Here is a 22419-nt window from a genome sequence, read left to right on the forward strand (position 1 = left end):
GCGTCGTGAGAGAGTCAGGATATGAAGAAGAGAACAAGATGCGCGCGTGAGCGAGGCTGAACTCCTCGCAAATCAATATTTCATGAGCAAGTTTCACCGCTGACGACACCCTAATCGCCTTGCGGTTTACCTTTCCACGATCAAAAAATCGATTATGCACGTCGTTTCGTCCCGTGGAGGTAATGACGAGCATTGAGGTCATGGTTGCACTTATCTCGATAGGAATTAATCGATTGCGTAATTGTATATCTTTATTCACGACGCGTAAAGTCGGAAAAGACCTTTACCGGATGTAAATGAATAAATTCGATAGAGACGTAACAGAATTCGTGTTTTTATTTTGCTTCTTTAACGCTATTAAAATATTAACTAAGTTTGCTACGTTTAAGCCATTCTATGCAAAGATGCTGTATGCACTTTATACAAAAATCTATCAATTATTAAATTTGCAAAAAGATTTTTGCAAATAATAACATTTTTATGATTTAAGTAGCAATTAATTTATAACAAATAGCGTTTACTGTAATGCATTTTGGATTATATTTTATGTTATAGGTTCATTTTGTAAGTAATACAAATGTATTATGACTTCTGATTATTACAATCAAAACCGACACAAATATTATATAAAATTATCCAAATAGAATGTATTAATATGTAATTCATGTCATATTCGCACAATATTTATGTGTCATCAGAAAAATTTGAATTATTTTAACTCTGATAGCCGTCGATGTTGATGGCTTGTTAACGAGCGGAAATCACTCAACCGATCGACGAAGCGCAGCGAAGTGTTCGTAATAACGCAAAAAAATTCCCGCGCAGCTGTGCAAACACAGCCCACGTACAATATCGCCCATGAGGAAGCGCACAACACGCGTTCGAGTAGACTCGTTTGTAAGGAACCTTCTCGAAGAAGTTCATTTGTATTCTTCGAGAGAGTTAAATCGAGAGTTAAATCGAGTATACCTCGATTAAAAGCCGCGCCTCAAAGAATGCAACAATTTTTCTCAAATCAGCGACTATACAGGTGTTAAGTATTATTATCAGCGCGTATAATACATTGTGCAACGGATATGAGTAATTAGGTGTTTATAAAACTTTCCTAAATGTAGTAATGAGAAATCATGCAATACATTCGTAAGTTACGGCATGCGTTACGTTGTGCCGCGAGAAATTATAACCGCCGCGCACCTCTCGCCGGTTAAATCATCGACCGAAACTACTAACGCGTGCGACTTTCATCTTTTATCGTCGCGGCGTGTCTGAAATTTTGTTATTCGCAATTTTGCACGGGCACTTAAATATTCTGCGAAAGAGAACTAATCAATGGCTCTGAGCACGACTTATCGTCGTTCTGGAATCTGCGTTAGCTAATCTATATGGCGCCGTCAAGTCGACCAGAGGAACTTTCACCGGAGCAGCGCGAATAATATTATATTGTGTCTACGATCCTCCTCACTATCGTCATCAATTGTTGGAAAATCTGTTTCTTAACGATGCAGTTATCGTGCAAGCACGAAGATATGTGCGGAAGTCGTTCGGTCTAGTCACGCGATTGCAGGATATATAGCTTTATGCAATAATATGTCAATGGAAACCTCGCTAAAAAGATCACCAATTGTTTGTTTTCGTATTTTTTACATTTTACGAAGCGCTGAAAAATGTTCCGTGCTTTTATTATAATAAAAATGACTACGCAGTAGAAAATGCCTGTACATAATCAGAAAAATTAAAAACCCGTGAAAAATTAAAAATCCAAGACATATGCAAGCATGCCAAAATTTACGTGTGTTTTTCAACCAATTTCACATTTATTTTCCATTTTGCCTTAATAAAGAGCAATTAATATATTTTTAATTATAAATGTAAAATAAAAAAAGTATATAAAATATAAATTTATAAAAAATAGATCACTAGAATAAAATTTTTCGTAATAAAAAATTGATTTTAATATTATCTATTCTGATTCTATATTTTTTCAAAAAGTAAGTAATATTAAAAAGATTAATATTTATTACAATTTATTGTAATAAAAAAAGATCATAATTAAATATAATTCGAACAAAATAAGCTGAGTTCTTTAGTATAGTTCTTAGTAATTCCTCTTGTTACATAAATGCGATTGATGCGTGATACTTACTTAACAGATTCCTTTCACAATCAGTGTTATAATGCATAAAAAACTCGTACACGGACAGAATATTACCGAATCATTTCTACGGAAATTTCGTCGAATTTTCCTGGAATTATTCAGCAATATTTGCCCGCAACTTGTGGTTTCTATACCACTACCGGTCATTCATCCTATAATATTGCGCATACGTCAACTTCACAAGGACTTGAAAGAATCTTGACCTTTGTCGTGCGTCTACAGATATTTCCTGGCGACAAAAGCATATTGATTCTTTTTACGCGTTTGTATATGATTTAAAAAGAGTTTGTCCATATACAATCATGTTTATATTTATCTACAATAATATTTCTATAAATTAGAGCTTTATTATTTTTTTACTTTGTATATATAAACATCGAAATTATTTAATATTGAGTCTAGAGAGTGTATTATTTCTTTCTTAAATATTATTTTATCTTTAATTTATTATTTTTTTAAATCAATTGTTAACATGAACTCAAGTGATGTCTGTATTTAATGATTGCAAATTTTACCTAAGTTCACGGCCAAAATTTGCGTATAACAAAAAATCGTATACTCTCTTTCATATATCTATGTATTAATTGAATAATTATTCCAACACAAACGATTATTTTCTCTATAATTCAAGTTGATTGGATTCCGCCGTCCAAAATGTTGCAAGGCTCTATTCGATCGGCGAAGAAATCGAAGAAACGTTTCTTCGCATGTAAGAACAACACAATGATACCTGCTCGCGTGTGTACAAGTGCACGCGGTATCGGAGAATGCGTATGAGGTAGTACGGAAACCGACTGCCGCGGGTTTATACCGGATAAATCTTGTTTCTTCCCGGCGAGTTGCTCTCTGTCGCTCTCACGGCCTCTCTCGCACGACGAATCTCACCGACACGTTGTTCCTCACACACGTGAGGGACACGAGGCGCGTGCAACGACGGGAGGATATGAGCGTAAGGAGAAAGACCGAGCGTTTGGTCCGACTGTCTGACCATGTCTAACTCTAACGTCCGTTTCCACACATGTAACACGTACTACTGCGTCATATAAAATTTGTCGAATTCAAAAAACTAAAAATATTCTAATCATTGTATTTTCATTCTTTCAAAATTATTTAAAATTTTATTGATTTAAAAAATTGACTTTCAGGAAAATTTGACTTTGAAGAGTTTTCGAAAAACTTGTAGATCAACGTAAAATATTTTCGAAACAGAAATAAAAATAAATAATATTTTTCATTATATTCAAAAAATAATTTTGTTACATTAAAATAACAAAATTTAATATTAACAAAAATTGTTTTTGCAAAATGTACAACTTGTGTTAACTTCTATATTTTACGTTGGTAGAAAATTTAGAAAACAATTTTTAACAACATTTATAATTAGATATGAATATTTATAATTATAATTATATTATATTCTTTTAACGAAGCACGTTTTGATCGCAAAGATCGTTCTGGAGTGAGTAAGGTAGCTTAAGCTGATAAGTCGGCGTACAATTGTGCATACATTCGGTTATGTTTGTGCAATATTAACGGATATATTGAATAAGCCGCTAATTGAGCGTAAAAAACAGACGGCGATAGTATTGAGATATTGCGTGTTATTGAGATGTATAGAATATCTTTATTGCGCTCACATGTGACGTCTGATTCAAGCGCGATATGTCAAATCGCTCAGAAACGATCATTAATCTCTTTCAGCTTCGACAATGAGAAAATTTTTATTTTCAGAAATTAATTGTTCACGCGTGCAACATCCACAGTGTAATTGGATTTGGTAATAACTATTAGTCACGTGCATATAAATACATGACACAAACGTTAAAAGAGCTCAGATAACAACAATTAATAAATAACTTCCAAATTGACTGTCAATCTATCAACATTGCTAACATTTTACTAGTTTTAAGCTGTTGACTTACCAAGCGACGAGATGAGATTGCCCCAGAGCTCGGCCGTCTGCCACGCCAGGAAGAAGAAGCCGAAGAACCGTACGACGATGGCATCGATCGGCTGGTCGGTGATTTTGGCGTAAACGCCGCCGACCTGCGTGAGATACGTGGCCTTGGCGGCCCACATGGGCGCGGCGCCGAGACCCAGGAGCACGCCAGCAGGCACCAGGGTGTAGAATTTGGGGTAGAATTGCGCGCCGATGTACGGCGCGTAGCACAGCATCGACACGCAGAGGGTCCATTTGACGGTGAGCCTCTTGATGAGAAAAGTCGGCACGAAGATGCACGAAAGCACCAGGGCGGCGTAGATCGCCGAGAGGGAAACGGTGCCGAGGCCGTCGCTAGCGTTGATCGACGACTGCAGATTCGCCGTGCCCTGGAACGCGGTGAACTGCACCATAAAGGCGACCGACACGGTGCCGATGTTTTTCAGGATGCGCCATTTCTCGCCGCGTGACAGCTTGAACTTTCGCGATTGCGTGTCGTCGTCCGCAGCCGGCAATTGCGGCGGTTTCTGCGGCTCCGGCGGTATACCATCGGTGCCGTCGTCCTTGTAGCCCTCGTTTCTATAACCGACCCCGCTCACGGTCACCGTGTAAACCGTTTCGTCGCCTCCGCCCCCGCCGCCGCCGCCGCCGCCGCCGTCGCCCATACTTCTGCCGCCGTCGTTTTGCGATGCCACCATTCTATGTGTCGACTACCTGGACATATAATTAGAAACATTTGAAGTATAGTTTGCATGATTAAAAAGTATTCCTCACATGCATTTGTTCAGATTACGAATTATTTTGATAATTCTATGTGATTATCAATGCTGAGCTTAAGATATTTAAATATTAAAGGAGCTAATTAGATTTTATTTCTTATAATAATTTCATAAGATTTTTAATTAATTATAAATTTAATGCTATAAAAACTCAAAAATAATTCAACGTGCGCTGAAAAAACCACCAGTCATATTCAGTGCGAATATTATGAAATGTTCTGTGTGGATGACATTTCGATGGAAAGTACAACCAGTCAAAGAACAAGTTGTAATCATTTGTCGGTCGAAGATTAATGGTAGATTAATCGATGATATTTGCATGGTAACTGACAGCGCTTACGTCGCATGGAATATTATTAACGCGTGTCAAAAACGTGTGTTGCCTTTCATCGAGTAGGATCTTTTTAAATGCTCAGGCAAAAATCACTCGAGTGTCTTTATGTCCATAAATTATCAATATTTTATGAGTTAAGAAGACACTTAAACATTCTCGCGTAAGCATCCGTGATTAACGCGCGTTAAATGGGAATTTCGTCACCGTGCTAATGAGATCGTCACGTGTACAATTGCGTGAGGTCATTCATATATATGATGACGCACATATACACAACGCGCTTTGCGCACTGCGCTTGCACCCACACGTCATTCCCTTCACAATGATAAGATCGCGCGCATCACTTCCTGTATTATTCCTTCATCAGATTACCGTCTCTGCGCATCGCATTATTCATCTATGACATATGTAATCGCATTGCTCAGCACTATGATCAAACAAATTTTTAATTATGATACTTTATTTGTTGATATTGCATTAAATCAGGAGTAATATAATATTTTCGCCATTAAACCGATAATCTCTGACCAATCAACACGATTGACTCTTACTTGTCGTAGTTTTTGTTTCTTTTTGTTAAATTGACAAACACTTTTAGCATAAGACATCTAGCAAATAATAGTGTGATATTGCAATACGCTATTAGAATCTATTTTTGTATATTTACTTTCTTCTTTGAAGCCATCGCTGCACAAACAAGAATTTGCGAATCGCGGTGAGTACGACATGACAAACGATAACCTTTCGAGAGAGAACGGCAAGACTGCGTAATCTTAAAAGCGGCGTAATCTAGAATCTATATGGCGAAGCGCCGTTTTATGTGTACGCGCGAGTGGATGCGAAAATATTAATCAGCTACCAGACATGTATACCAATTGCGAAAGATTGTCGCGATTGACAGATGATCTTTCGCTTCGATCGACAAGGAGCGCGCAATTATGCGTACATTGCACTCTTCTTGAGGAAGAGAAAATAAAATGATGCAAGTTGTATCCGTATCTTTCACTCGCATCTTTTTATTTTATTTACAAATTATTTTTAATATTTTTAAAATTTTGAGGATTGAATAATGGATACCAATATGACGAAACGAGAAATTATTACGAAAATGTGTTGGAAAAAAAGTGCAATCAGGCAGAATCTACTCGGCTTTATTTCGCTCGTACGTGCTCGACGAATCTTTATTGAGTGCGATTGTCTGAACAATCGTCATATCTCTCGTGCGATAAAAAGCAATTGCTTGTCGTGTCCATGATAGTTTTACTGTCGACTTCTTGTGCAAAAGCACGTCTAAGGCCACGTCAACGTCGATTCGAACAATTCGTTCGAATAGCAAAGTTGCGTATGTTTTACAAAAATAATTGAAATCGTCAGCGTTATTGACACAATCGCACGATGAAAAGAAACACTTCGTAATTATTGCTATTACATTCCTCGAAAGAAATCGATGAGGTAATAGAAGCATTTCTGTAACAAGATTGTAATTTTTTCTTTACGCCCTATCGACACGAAGTGTTTCCGATCTACCGATTGTGTGCCAATAATCTTATTAAACTTGCATCGTGCATGCGGACTTAAACCGCGAGCATAGTAAATCGTAAACCCATTTCTGTTGCGTCACTAGCAGTGAAAATTATGCGGCGCGAAGATAGACACGCTTCGTTACAAGTGCACGTCAAAATAATCAACGCGACGTTTTTTTGCGCTTCAGTTTTTGCAAAACGTTGGTCACCGCACGCGTGAAATTTTTTTAGCAAGTTAGAGATTATTAATAATCATAATAGAAGATAAAATAGTTCATAAAATTAAACAAAAAAAGCGTCTTTTGTGATAATAAAGTTATTTCCGCGAAATATTTATGCATTTTTAAGTTACTTACAGATAAAGAAAAGAAGTAAAAGTTTTTGTACACGGAAAAATAAAAAAAATTAGATAAAATTTATAAAATACTCATATTTCGAAATTGTGATTTTAATCAATCTTACGCGTTGCAAAATTTACAATTTAAAAATAATATTTATATTAAGCATCTACTGTTATCCAATTTCTTTCGAATCTGTGTGAATCAGCTTTTGCCGTAACATGTCAGAATTTCTTATGCGTCATAGAAATTCATTGAAAGCGATTTTTTTTCACGCAAAATATAATCTCATGTCTTGTCGCTGTTTCTTTGCAACATTTGTCACAAGCGCACACAAAATATTGGGGTCTTAGCCCCGCTGCGATTAGGAGATACAATGTAGGGTCGAGCCGACAATTTATCTCGCAGTATCATGATTAAATCTGCTCGACGAATCCCGATCGTGAAAATGGATTGGCTGACACAGCACCAGAAACCGGTGGAATTAAGGCGATTCGTCGCCGGTGAAAGCCGGTTTGGATCGGTTAGAACGGTAGTATACATTCGGTGTCGACGACTGAAGGCGTTCCGCTCGGAGCCTACATATCGGACCTATGATCGCACAAATCATACCGGGCGAGGGGATTGTCCTGAAGCCTCAAAAGAAGTTGGAAAGAAATCTCATATATATGAGAACTCTCGTGAATTTAACGGCGAATCGTCGCGCAAGATACACAAAAACAAATCTGATAAATCTACCAGAAAGCTTGCGCAGCAGAACTAGCAAGTTTTTTTTTCCATTCGGGATCTTACCAAATCCTTCTCGAATTCGCCAAAGAAAAATGTGCATCTCGCGGAGAGATAAGACGGGCGACTGCAATCGCGACAATTATTCAATCTCGAGACAACGTCGCGCGCTCGTAGGACGGCGATGTGATGAAACGTCTAATTACCTTGACATATTTCCCCGTGAAAACAGAAGGCACGAACGGCGTTTAGATTTTTTTCCGCGTGCACGACGCAGGCTGTGCAGCTATTATTCGTAAGTGACGAAAACCGCGGTTACCTCAGCCACGAATTACCCGGCTGCGAGATAAATGCTATGCAGATGCCGTGAGTGACGCCGACGAGACATCCATCAACAAACCTGGCCTGTTTCTTTTTTTTGTTTCGTTTTCTCCGACGCCTTCGGTCACTTCTGCTAATTTTGCATCATCCGCAAAACGCTCCTTTATAAATCAATATCGTTGCGCAGAGATCGATACTCTCTCATCGCTTTCCTCATCGTGCTTCTCCAGCCGCGATCGGCCGTACGAATATCTAAGCGCAAATTAGAAACTCAACACAGACTGAGAAAAGCGATCATTTTATCCGACTGGAGTTTAATTATTTTCACCTTGTCATTATGCGCGCGTATCGTTCGCAAATCAAGATTCGCCGGTGTCGTAATTACCGAGCGTAATATCTCCAACAATAAGAGGCCGTGCATTGTGCAAGCCGCACAATGGTCGAGAATGCGTGTACGAGTAAACTTGTAAACATTTGCCGCAAGGACAGCCGATATCGCTTTTGATAATCATTCCGTGCTCCGGATGTAAAAAAGTGTTCATAAAAAAGATATTCACAAAAAAATCTTCCAGTTCTCGTAAAAGAGAATGAAACTAACGAATTGCGAAACAGTGAATCGTATTCATATCTCATATTTAAATGCAAAATGCAATTATGTAAATCTTAGCTCGTAAAACTGAGTAGAGTTTAACACATATTCTAAGAGATTTAATGGAAACAACATATAGAGAATGTGACATTTAGTTGAAAATTAAATTAAAAAGTATAGCAATACTATTATAATTCGGTAAAAAGCATATATAATTAAGAAACAATTATAGATTCACAAATTTGGGAGTTTCTTATACTAGTCTGAATTTTAAACGTAAATCGTCATTAATGAAATGTCATTTTCATCTAATGTCTACTTTTACAAAATAAATTTAATATAAGTTAATATTTTTTTCTATAGTTTAATATCATTAAATTTGATTTTAATCTGCAAACAAGAAAAAATCGATTAAAATAAAATTAACCGTTATTAGCAAAGCCTGACCGTAGACAAATGTCAGCATCAAATAATCAAACGTTCAGCAACAAATATGATATGTGAGCATGTTTCAAGATCGATAGTTACTACGTAACGTGAACAAGATAAGAAAGTCATCGATACCAAGACTGATTCTAATACAGATTACAACATGACGTGACTTCCTACATAAAATCGCTTTATAAGCATCCTAACTGCTTATGCTAAGCGATTCATTAAAGGTTCTTAAGGCCCCGAGATATTATCACCTAGATCGAGCGATTTGCGGGATAGCGCGCCTCTTCTCCGAAGTAATTGGGCACACAAACGGATGGAATTTTTTTTTTACGCGGTGAAATCGAACGCGAGCAGGGAAGGCATCGCCAAGAAACGAGATGGAAAAAAAAATTCCATTCGCTTTACACTTTCGAATCGCGTGAGCAGACGTGTCAATCGGGTTTAGTTAAAACCGTGCGCAAGTTATGCGGGCGTCCTTGCGAACAACCTCAAAGCATTGCACCAGCTTTGCCATCGCCGTCGACCTGTCGAAGCTTAAAGACTTAAATGGTAAGTTCAATTGGTTCAAATAGATTCATATATATATATATATTTTGTGATCTCTCTCTTTTTCTCTCTCTCTCTCTCTCTCTCTCTCTCTCTCTCTTTCTGCTCAATATTCGTATTAAATTAATGATTTCGCGCGAACTGTATAACACATGATGTTAAATTTACATACAAAACATTGCATAAGAGAACAGTTCAAAGACTCACATTATAAGTCTGTTTGTGTTTTTTATACAAAATATTTAAAAAATATTTATAAGTAACTTATTTTTTATTTAAATAAAATGAATGCTTCCTTTAAACACTTTCTTTTCACTAGAATTTGTTCCGATCGATGCTCAGATATAATAATTTTAATACGTATAATTATAATAATAACAAAATAGTGTTTGAAAGTTGTTTTTTTGTCGCATAATTACATTTTATAATGATAATTTATTATAATTTATTTATTTATCTCAGTTTTTAAAAATTTGTAATAAAAAATTAATTTTGCTTACGATTTCAATGCACAACTATTGAGTAATCTTCCTTCGGTTTATATAGTAGAGTACACGATCTCAGTCCATAAGCAATAAACCTAGCCTGTAAAATTTAATTTGTATGATGTAGTTTGTAAATGAAGCCTATAAATTTAGTCTATAAAGCTAGTTCGTAAATATAATCTGTTCAATAGGAAAAGTATATTCTATATTTAGAATATAGGTATTGTATTATTCTATTACTTTTCGAACTTATAATAGATAATTAAAAAAAATAGAGAGATAAATGTAATCATAAATAATACAAAATTTTATATATTAAAATTTATTTTATTTATCTAATCCATTGGTCTGAACTCAAAAACGGAAAAAAATGTGCAAACTCAAAATGTGCAGACCGTGTCTAGCACTGTTTTATCCCCATCTTCATCACCTCTTTCATCACACCCTCCAACTCCTTTTTCCATTTCTTGCTCTCCTTCTCACCCTTCATCATCCCACTGTCTTTCTCTGTCTCTCCCTTTTCCGGTGATCTCGGCGTTTTTTTACTTTTGCTGAATATATCTCTTCCCCCCTCTTCCTCTTCAACATCTCCACTATACACCCATAGCTCCCACATCTCCCTCTTCCTTTTCTAGCCTCCCTTATTCCTTCTGCCATCTCTAATTTCCCTTCCATCCCGCTATGTCGCCATCAGTCAGCCCGCTACTTCTATTTTCCTCTATGACCCATTTAACCAGTTGAGTGGTAATGTTTTATTAATACAGAATATTGTATACATATATATATTTAATTATTAATGAAAATAAACATTATTTATGTAGCGAAGAAAATGTTACGATTTCCTGAGAGATGCCTAAACAACCCAGCCTATTTCTAATATAAAACGCTTCTGAGCCAAAACTATCGGCGGCTCGGTCGCCAGCGGCCGGGCGGTGGTGAGGGAACAGGAGGCATCGTCTCGGGAATCGATCCAAAATGTGCAACTAATTCCGAGCGCTGGTTTAAACCAATCATTTCTAACATATTTGCATAGTACTTGGTACATGAAAACTTTTTTCAAATATTGAAATAAAGAATTCTTTTTCACCTCCATCATTAGCTGTTTAAATATTTTAACGATTCCTCACATTTTGATTTACACGATCGTAACTTTTGATTGGAAGGTCGTAGTAAACATTTTCAAAAATTATTGTTCTCGTTTTGGAAAGTTCTTTCAAATGAGTTCCCACACAACCCATAGTGCCATTTAATATTTTCCACCCTATTCTACCCCCTCCCCCCAACCCCCCAGGGCATGGGGGACGATCCACACCCATTCCGAAAAGTAGCTTTTTTGAAAACTTTGAACCAGTGAACCGTTTTTCGATATTTTAACTTTTGACTCTTATCACTTTTGGCACAAATTCTTTGGAAAAATCTACCACTGAAGTGGTTAATCCCTCCCTTTTCTACCTAATACAGACAAAGCCCGTCTCTATGTTCTATACTTTATGCCTGTCTATCCGCCGACTTTTCCCTTACTGTTTTCCCTTTTCTCACTGTCGTGCCTCAAACTCCCTCCATTCACACACTCTCGCGCATCTCAACTTTCTCCTTCACTCACTCTCATCACTCCTTTTGCTCTCCTTACGCTTCTCAAATAACCCAAAAATTTCGCTGTATTACCACGTGTCACACGCTGTCGCACCGGAAACGGAAGTCCTTATTTAATTCTTGTAATTAATTCTGTTTAAAAAAGCAAAAATTTATTGCTAAAAAATTAACTTACAAGCTTGAAAAAAAAACAATATTTTTGCAAAATTGAAGAAAAATTAAAATATATGTTTTAAATATAAAATGAAATAAAAAGTCAACAACTTTAAGAAAGATAACAAATTTAAGTAACAGAAACATTTAAAATTTAATTGCAATAAAAGAATTAACGCAATTAAAAGTTCAATATTGAGCAACCTTCTCTATCATCTAGAATTAGGAACAAACACCTGTCTGCTGGTTAGCCAATATAATCTAACTCTGAATAGCAGTGGAGTATTTTTGAAATAACACATAAAATCAGTAAACTACTTTCTGACATAAAGATTATTAAAATATTTCTTACTAATTGTAAGTAGTGGATTTGCAGAAGAAATTCCGAAAAATGTTTCTCTTTGCCTAAATCACAAAATCGAAAGCAGCGTGATGAATGTACGCGATAGCACGACTCGGCTCACAATGGGTGCCACTCAACCTTCCTCCAGTTACAAGAGTCAATTGCAGAATGCAGCATTTAAGAGCTGAAGAGTCAAGAAAAGCATTTACCCGGAATTAGACAACCATCCGAAATTCGGGAACTGTTACGTCCTGCACGATCTTTCCCTTGCGCAACTTTCCCACGAGAGCCGGCAGAATTCAAAGAGAATCTCGGTAATGGAAATTGTCCTGTTACCAAAACCGAACGCGCAACTATCCGTCTAAAAGCTTAAAATGCCATTCCAAACAAATAATAATAATAACAATAAAATAATAAAAACAATCTCTCGAAACCGAAAATCTCTTTAGACAGGCACAAAGTCTGAAAAATTTTGATACTGTCATATCTGAACGAGATAAGTAATATCCGTTCGGGACAAAAATTCAAAGGCAGCGATGATAAACAAATGAAAAGAAGTATTCATAAAAAGATTAATAATAAGAAAAAGGTAAATTTTTGATCCAGATTTAATTACAAGTAAACGTTTCGGTCGCGTTATGACCATTTTCAGTACAAAGTCCATATAATTTAATTTTGTGTCAAACACTTAGAAATTGTGTATTTTTCCTGTGAAAAAGACTTGTTGTTCGTTTAGTGTATAATGGACGAATGAGTGTTTACAAATATTATTTTAAGAATAATATTATGTTATAGTAGAGTTTTGTCATACAATATTTGAGAAGTAAATATATAAATATGCAGTTTTTTTTATCCCTTATGCAAACTTGTTCTAATTAAGAATTTTGTTATTACTCATGTATTGATAATCTAGAAAAATCTGTACATCATTGATTATTCTTTATTTCGAATACATGTGTATTATTTTATACTAATAACTGCAACATTAAGTATTGAGAGTTTGCTTATTAAAATGTACTTGAAATATTAAAGAAAAAACTATTAACAAAGAAGCTCCGTTTTAGCGTGACTTTCCAGTCAGGCCGCATGTACCACCGGTGGCACGCGCTTATTATTTGAGCTTAAAACGTATGTATTTTAATAAATTTAAAATTGAAAAATGTATTTTTATTAAAATAAAAGACGTTTTATCGACTCCGACATACGACATATTGTAGAACAGGTCTTGGCGACTGCGGCGCGCGCGTCAAGGAGAGGAAAGGAAGTGTCAACCGCTGAAATGCTCAACTAATTCCGAGTACTACTTTGATGAAGATTGAAAATCAGCATTTACAAAAAAAAAATTAAAAATAGAAGAATTCTTCTATTTTTATTATGTCGTATTCTATACAACAATGAAATAACAAAATTGTGAATAACTCATCGAGTCAAATACCAATCTTTCAATTGGCACTACCACCATTCATTACCAACCATGTTTAAAGGCAAGAATACTCTCGCAGGCAAGTTTTCTCACCAATGCCACGAGAAAAAACCAGATCCAGACGGGGATCGAATCTCGGTCCTCTAGCTTATAAAGCTAGTGCGCCAACCATTTGCCACTTGTGTGGCGTTAGTCTACAATGCTGAAACTTAATTTGAGTTCTCGGAATCAATCGGAAGTTGGCGCTACGAATAAAAGTAATTATGTTGAAACATACACTAAAGAATTGCTCTTCAATTGCTCCTTCGCCTATCCATAATTGTTCCACTTAATTAATTAATATTAATAATATTATTACCTATATGAAAACAGTCACCATGGTGATTATATAGTCACTCAGTCAGCAAAATGCTAGTAGTTAGTATGTCAGCAGTATGCCAGCAGATTCAATTATGAATTTGCAGTAGATTCCGCTCAGCTGCATCCTCATTAAGCTATGTTTCTGCCAGCACAATACAACTAGATAATATGAAAGAAAGTCAACGAGTAAAGAACATTTTCAATTGACTTGAGAATCAGAAAAGTCTCTTTACTTTTTGGCTGTCCAAGTAAATGCTATTCTTCTTTTTAAAGAGCTTCATAGATTGTAACTCATCAATGTTCTTTTTTCCCGTTTATATAACTCCCTCATTTAAGCGAAGCGATTATTTCATGAAGCCGTAGAGCAAAAATAAATACGAGCATCGCCGATTCTACAATATGCATTTGTGTGAATATCTCGCAATATTTCCTCGCAAATACATGCATATTTTCTCGCATGTACACGAAAAAATGTATATAAGTTTCAGATAAACCGTACATTCCCGATGGAAAACAGCGGGTTTCTACCTTCTAATGATTATTTTTACAATCATCGAAGATCAGAGGAAACCACAAAGTCTCATCACACGAGAAATAAGAGATAATCGGCACCACAATGATTGATAATATGCTCTCCAATTATCACAGACATTTGCGGGATTGAATGTCACATCAATTCTGTGTACTTGGTGTAACGTGGTACCATGAATCGTAGCATCCTTTCAACCTGGCATTTTTTCCACGCGCTGATCAAGTCGTAATAATGTGAATAATTCGAATGTGACGATCGTGTGTGATTGAAAATCAACCATAATAAGCATTATCTATTATTTATTATCTATTATCCAAGTTAATCTCATCTAAATGTTCAATTGCAGATAAAAATAATACATTATTCTGAAACCTGACAACAAAATACATTTTTAACAAATAAAAATGTTTATTTCAGATTTTAATTTTTTTTTTTTATAGATATTAATTACTAATTAATCTACGATGAAGTACGCTATTTCGCACGCGATACAGTTAATCCTTTCGTCTTCGAAATCTCATTAACGGCGCTCAACTGGCACGTACGAGGATGCTTGTAGATTCGCTTGTCGTCAATGTAATCGATGCGAATGCGTGACCGGCCGTGCCACGCAGTGACACGTGTCGCGGCGTGCATCACAATTAAGCGGCGCTCACACCAAGTGATCGACCACTCCTTCATGCCCCCGCGGACGCGTCTATTCCGAACGACACTTTCTTATTCTCGAATACTCGTGCGTGGTTTTTCCAGCATTCGAGCATTCTATGCAAAAATCACGAAATACGAGGGAGAGGAATGTTAAGTACCCAAAGGAGCGTGACGCAAGAATTGCACGATGCAAATAGAGGAAAATAATGCAACGGTAGAATGTTACGCACGAGGAATCACAAAGACGTCAAGAGATCGGCCGAAAAAGGAGGAAAAGAGAAGATCAATTAAGAATTGCGCTGCCATAAACGAGGCGCCACTTGTACGCCACGGCCATCGGCTATTTGGAAGTATCAAAGATTGCTCATTAAGCCGACCTCGATTATGCAACGGTAGAACGCAACGCACGATCGCACGGTTCCTCTTCCCTCCCACCGTGTGCGTCAGTGCGCGTTAGTCCGGTTTTACCAAACTGTCACTGAGACATGTCATCGAAAGTGCGATATCGGTGATGTATTGATACGACAATGCTCGTCTAGGGTAGTGAAGCCACAGAACGAGAAGAGCACACACAATGTTTTAAATCTATATATTTTCTGTACGAATCTTTCTTCATATTAAATAAATATAAAAGTGAATTAATATTCTGATATTTAAAAAAAATGTTTTGCTGTTTATGATTGTTTTACAGTTCAGTTAACCGCTTTCGCGTAACCAACGACAAATCTGTGCTCGCCGCAACGCGTACACCGCTGACTCAGCGCGGTTATCAGTGGATTATTAACGGCTACGTGCGGCGTTCAACAATCGTGAGCTCGGTATTAAACGCGCCCGTCGATTACGCATGAGTGTACGAGGCGCACCGATTCTTAGTATATCAACGAAGTGCACAATTCTTTCTATTATTCAGTGAAATCAGAAAAAAATTTATGTGTATTAATAATTTTATGCAAAATTCTTTAAGCTTAAAACTTGAGCCTGCATCACGACCATAAACTATTTTTTTAGCGTTATATTAAAATTAAAAGTCCTAAGAGATACCCGCATGTAATTGTCGCATGTCGATTGTGCTAAAAAATTATTGAGAAATTCTGATGACGATAAAACTTGAGAATGATGAAATAATGAAAATTCGCATTATCATCGTATGCTTGCGTCAGCATGAAAAATATTTCATTGCTGAAAATGTTGAATATTCAAAAATGTTTTCATGATATTACATCACATAAAAATGGCTAAAATCATACTTTAGAAAAATATATATGTACACACAGAAAAATACATACTGTATTTAAGTAAATATTACTTGTTTTAAATATTTTATAAGTTCATATATCCGCAAATCTATCGTAAGTTCATCATAAGCATCAAATTTATTCAAAATATATTTTGATCCCAGTAAGTTTAATACTTCAATCAAGAATATTAAATTTTAAAAAGAATTCTATTTGCTTATTAAATTAGCCAAATCTGACTTTTCTTCGATACAATTTTATAATATTCTTCACCAAAAAATAATTACTTTTTTTGAGTATATGATAATGAGATTATCAAAAATTTGTGATGAGTATATTTTAAGACTATTATCAAGAAAATATTCTTTATTAAAAATAATTGTTACTTAAAAAAAGAAAAGTAAGCCGAGTAATTACTTTTCTTAGCAATAGAATGATATTTTTCTGTGTGTATAGAAATTAAAACTGGCAAGAATATTTAGATCAACAATCAATTCTTTTCGGGTCATTCGAATATTATTTGGACAAATAAAGTATACTATTCTTACTCGACAGAAGCAATTGTCCTCAAGCCAACTTTAGTCAAAATCGTTTCCTAGCACCATGTCATCTGTCTGTCTAACTCTCCAAATGAAAGCAATGACCGCGCATTAGTCGCTCTATCATCTACACTCACCCGAAAAAAAAGCGGTACACTGAAAATGTGGGAAAAATTCATCAAATTTCAACTGACGATAACTTCGTAAATAATAAAGATAGAAAGTTCTATAAAATATGGAAATGAAGCTAAAAATCTCTACTTTAAGAATCAATTTATTTCAATGTTGCAAAATAAATTTATTGAAAATGGCGGATGACAAAACGCGAGCATGCAAAATTGAAAAATAATGGTTCGAGTTTGCGACGGTGCACGGTATAAACAAAAAATTGTAGCTTATTGGGATCAAAAGCGTACGAAAGTACAGAGTCTCCTCTTTAAAATGCTTTTTTATGCATCTCGATACGATGATTTTTCGCCGAGAGATTCGCATTTGAAGAAAAAGGCAGATTCTTACTTCAAATGCGAATCTCTCAGCGAAAAATCATCGTATCGAGATGCATAAAAAAGCATTTTAAAGAGGAGACTCTGTACTTTCGTACGCTTTTGATCCCAATAAGCTACAATTTTTTGTTTATACCGTGCACCGTCGCAAACTCGAACCATTATTTTTCAATCAATTGTTTTGCATCCGAAGATGTCTGCAGATCTTTTGTGATTTCTCCGCCCTGACTTTTTGTTTATGCTCGACCGCACATTGCGAGAAGAGTGCTTGATTTCTCTTGATCTTTTTCTTTTGAGACGCGTTACTTATTCGTACGATTTCGTCAAAGTAAACAATAATTAATCTTTTCGCATTGAAATTATTGGTCAATTATGGCGACGATAAGTCCTGAAAAAGCTGCTCAAGTTGTAGCGTTAATTGAAGATGGGAGAAGTCGAAGGTACGTTGCTGAGGCACTTGATTTATCAGTGTCAACCGTGCAACGTGCTTATGCTAGGTACTTGGAGACTAATTCTGTCCAAAGAAGACCTGGTTCGGGACGTCCTCGTTGTACGAATGAAAACGATGACCGATTTATTGTTTTAAATTCATTAAGAGACAGACATCGAACGGCTGTTCAAATTTGAAACAATTTAAGAGATGTCCGCGAATGTAATGTATCCGTTGACACTATTCGAAACAGATTAGCGGAACACGGTCTTTTTCCGCGCAGGCCAGCAAATGTACCTTCGCTTATGCGTCGCCATCGCGTAACTCGACTCAATTTTGCTGTCGAGCATGCAGGCTGGACATATGCAGAATGGAGTACCGTTCTTTTTAACGACGAATCTCGTTTTTGTCTGTATTCTTCAGACGGACGAGAACGAGTATACCGTCACGTTGGAGAACGATTTGCAGACTGTACTGTAAGTGAGAGGCCTAGAAGTAAGAATCTGCCTTTTTCTTCAAATGCGAATCTCTCGGCGAAAAATCATCGTATCGAGATGCATAAAAAAGCATTTTAAAGAGGAGACTCTGTACTTTCGTACGCTTTTGATCCCAATAAGCTACAATTTTTTGTTTATACCGTGCACCGTCGCAAACTCGAACCATTATTTTTCAATTTTGCATGCTCGCGCTTTGTCATCCGCCATTTTCAATAAATTTATTTTGCAACATTGAAATAAATTGATTCTTAAAGTAGAGATTTTTAGCTTCATTTCCATATTTTATAGAACTTTCTATCTTTATTATTTACAAAGTTATCGTCAGTTGAAATTTGATGAATTTTTCCCACATTTTCAGTGTACCGCTTTTTTTTCGGGTAAGTGTAGAACGGAAAAGAACTTTCGACTTTATGCTTCATGAATTTTGCATTACATTGAAAAATTATTAACTTAACAACTTAATTATTTCGAACGTCGTATATTAATAAGATGTAAAAATATTATTTATGAAGTGTTGTTTGACTTCAGAGATTATTCAAAATCAAATAAGGATTTCATAAATATGAATCATTTATTTGATGTTTCAGAATGACACTAATCCCAGGTAGCACATGTTCGTTTCATATATGTTTCTTAAACGTATATGAAACGAACATGTGCTACCTGAGATGTGACATAGTGAGACATTAATGTATATAATCCAAAAAAATTATTAATATATATTTTAATTGCAATGAAAAACATAATTTAAAACAAGCCGGAATATAATCTGTGGTCAAGATAAAGTCAAGGTATAGCAAAGCCTCTCGGCCGACATTCAAATCTCTCTCCGTTTCCTTCGCCTTTCTCCTGCCCCTTACGAAGGTTCACTCATATCATATCTGTACTATTGCCAGATTGCATTTGGTTTCACGATGAAAAAGCGACTATCATAACAGAGATGTTAGACGTGTGATTAGATAATAATCATACTTTTGCAACGTATTGTTGCAATTATATGTAAAAGATAACATTTCTCAAGCTTTTATAACACGTATAGATTCCAGAAGTTTGCGCAATATTAAGAAATTAGAAATATATTTAAAATATAAAAAATAAGCATATTATTGTTAACTGGATCAAAATTTATATTTTTATTCAGAAATAAAATATATTAATAAGTGACTTATGCATAATAATGATAATAATAAAAATGAGGTATATTTTGACAATACTAATGACAAATTAATTAATAAATATTTGCAGCGTTAATACGTGATCTAAGATACGTTAACTAAATACGTGATCCAAGAGCTCGAGAAACAAAAAGCGTACTCAAATTTCTATAAATAAAAAAAATTACCACTGGTACACTTTCGCGTCCTCTCTTTGGGAGTCTACAAACGTCTCGGATAATCTAGGAAGGCCGCAGCGACGAATCGAGGCCACAAGGTGCGAGTGAGCGCAAAAGAGAATCTATCCGCGGAACGTGGGGCTGTTTACACAGGATGTACACGCGCAAACTGTTTGCATTTATCTCGAGATGCTATTAAATTGACAAACTGTGTTTTTCCCACTCCATCCCGACGACGATATCTACATTCAGCGATTGCTCAATTTGACATAACCGCGTGCGCGTGTTTCCGGGTGAAACGAAAGGGGAGAAGACAGTGAAACGGTCAGGTAACGGAGAATCTTTAAAATTATCGGCTTTGGATGTCGTCAGTATTGCAAACAAATCACTTACGGAGACTCTTTCGGATTCACTTCTTTTTTTGCGACATTTGTCGAATCGCTCACGCATTATAATCCAATTTGTGTACGAATCGCCGATATGATCAACAAACATTCCTATTTCGATGCAAATCAGGTTTTTATAATTTTAATTTGCATCGCATTAAAAATCTATAAAGTGCTTTATGAAATATATGGTAGTAATATTACTAATTATTATTCATGTAAATATAGAAATTGATCAAACATATATTTAGCATAATAAATGGAAAAAAATAAATAAATAAAAATTTATCGCTTGTAGTGTATAAAAAAAAAACATGTGAGTGGCTGCCTACGAAAATAATTTGTAATATAATTACAGCGCCTGAGGTGTAAAACCTATACTTTTCGCAATCTCCCTGTTTTTATATTCGTTTGGTTTCCTCGAAAGACAAAGAAAATTAACAGGATATGTTTCATCGTTGCGATTCACACACCGCAATTTAAGTGGTATATCCTTACGTAAGATCCAACTTGATAAAACAGTTTACTAATGATTCCTAATGACAATAAAATGACAATAAACACGCGGCCGCGTTTGCGAAGTGATTAGAAATATCCGGTGGAAATTCTTTTTCGACTCTATAATTTTTCTTTAATACACTCTAACCTTCATTATTATATTAAAACATATATGCAAAAAGTACGCATAAATTTGCAGTCAATCAACCAGTTAAAATAGTAAACAGAACTCAAAAGCTTTTTATTAGGTTATTAAATTCTTTTTTATTAGTTTATTAGTAAAAGAAATGTCATGGCATATTGTAAATCTCTGTATCAATTTTTTCTCCCGTGGCTTTCATAAATAAAATATTAATATTATTTGTCTCCACACTGAAAATATGTTATTTGTAAAATTATATTAATATTAATTGCCAGTTATTCTGGGATTAAACTAAAAGACTGGGAAAATATTAACAAATCCAGTGTCGTGTATATTTTCTAGTCATTTTTCTAATTTTAACGACTAGACGCCAGACTATTGTGTGATAAAAAGTTAATTGGTTGATTCTCTAATTCGATAAACACGCGTCGAAATATTAAAATAAATGACCTTATTCAAAGTAATATTGTCTGAGAGAAATCGCATATTTATAAGGCGTTTAAGAAATTCACCAATTGCCACACTATTAAAATATATGCATTGGAGACTGAAGATTGCAAGTTATAGATTTTAGAATTCAACCTGTTAAGTAATCTTAATCTTAGCACATTTTATCCTGATGAATCGAATTCCAGTCTCCAATTCGCAATATTCGATCTCTAATGCATAGTCTGATACGGACTTTATATTATTCGGGCAATCTCTTTCTCTCTCTCTTTCAATTGTCATGAGAATTGCGAGTACAAGATTCGAAGCGCGAATATCTTTCTTAGCGAATCAAATCGATCGATCAGACGGTGTCATACACGTCGTTGGGCAACGCACAAGAAAGATAAACTGATCTGTAACGGTAATTGAAGCCTGCGGCTATATTATCGATCATCGATCGACGATCGAAAAACGATCGGCCGTTTAAAGAACCTCGCTAATCATTCTAATTACCGTTATCGATCTACAAAGCGAAAAAAGAGTAGACGTTCCTTTTAACACGTGCAGCGAATGATGACAGTTCTCGTTACGGGCGTAATCATGTTTACCAATCATGTATCATTTAATCCACGCGTAAACGACTCACTTAGAATTGCCCAATGTCGAACGCCATTGCGACGACTGCAAAATCGACAATTTTTGTTAATTTCTTTTTATCCTTTTTGTCAAAGAAATCACACGATATTATAAATGTTTTTTTATAGCTCAACCGGCCTTCGGCGCAAGTTTCTACGCGGGTATCTTCCTCTCGTCATCAGGGTCAGAGATGGCACCGATCCATTCGATACACACGGAGGCGACACGAAAGGTCCTTGCGAAAAGAAAAGGTGCCGCGTGCTTTGGCATGCATGCGCGAGGCGAATTCAGTGCGTGCGGGCATTTAAATGCACACGGCCGCATAGAGTCGCACATCGCGAATTTTCGCGCAAGATGATATTCGTCATATATTTGTCGATGTTAACTAGGGTGCGTAATTGACAAAATGTCTCGCGGAATGCGTTTCGTGAAACATTAGTCCCGTATACATACTTTGTATATCACGTTCGGCCATGAAAAGATTACGCATTATTTGCACACGTGCAAAACTCAGCTGCGTGCATGCGTTGGCGTATGCACATCGGTCGCGTCAGCGCATTGTTCCA

The 22419-nt window shown here is 35.9% G+C and overlaps 1 protein-coding gene across 5 annotated transcripts in view; it reads right to left on the reverse strand.

The window, feature by feature from the left end:
• The window catches only part of LOC105678070 (UNC93-like protein), a 68648-nt gene that overhangs the window by 24942 nt on the left and 21287 nt on the right, over positions 1-22419 (reverse strand). For 3 of the 5 annotated variants that reach the window (XM_067357176.1, XM_012377095.2, XM_067357155.1), the window contains one exon: positions 4078-4808. In XM_067357176.1, the coding sequence (XP_067213277.1) occupies positions 4078-4792 (715 nt within the window). In that variant the 5' untranslated portion in view covers positions 4793-4808. Of the gene's footprint in view, positions 1-4077; positions 4809-10188; positions 10274-22419 lie in introns of all 5 variants that reach the window. The other 2 variants (XM_067357183.1, XM_067357194.1) reach the window with 1 other exon arrangement.

Source organism: Linepithema humile, chromosome 1, assembly GCF_040581485.1.
Source record: "Linepithema humile isolate Giens D197 chromosome 1, Lhum_UNIL_v1.0, whole genome shotgun sequence".
In the NCBI taxonomy this organism is placed as follows: domain Eukaryota; kingdom Metazoa; phylum Arthropoda; class Insecta; order Hymenoptera; family Formicidae; genus Linepithema; species Linepithema humile.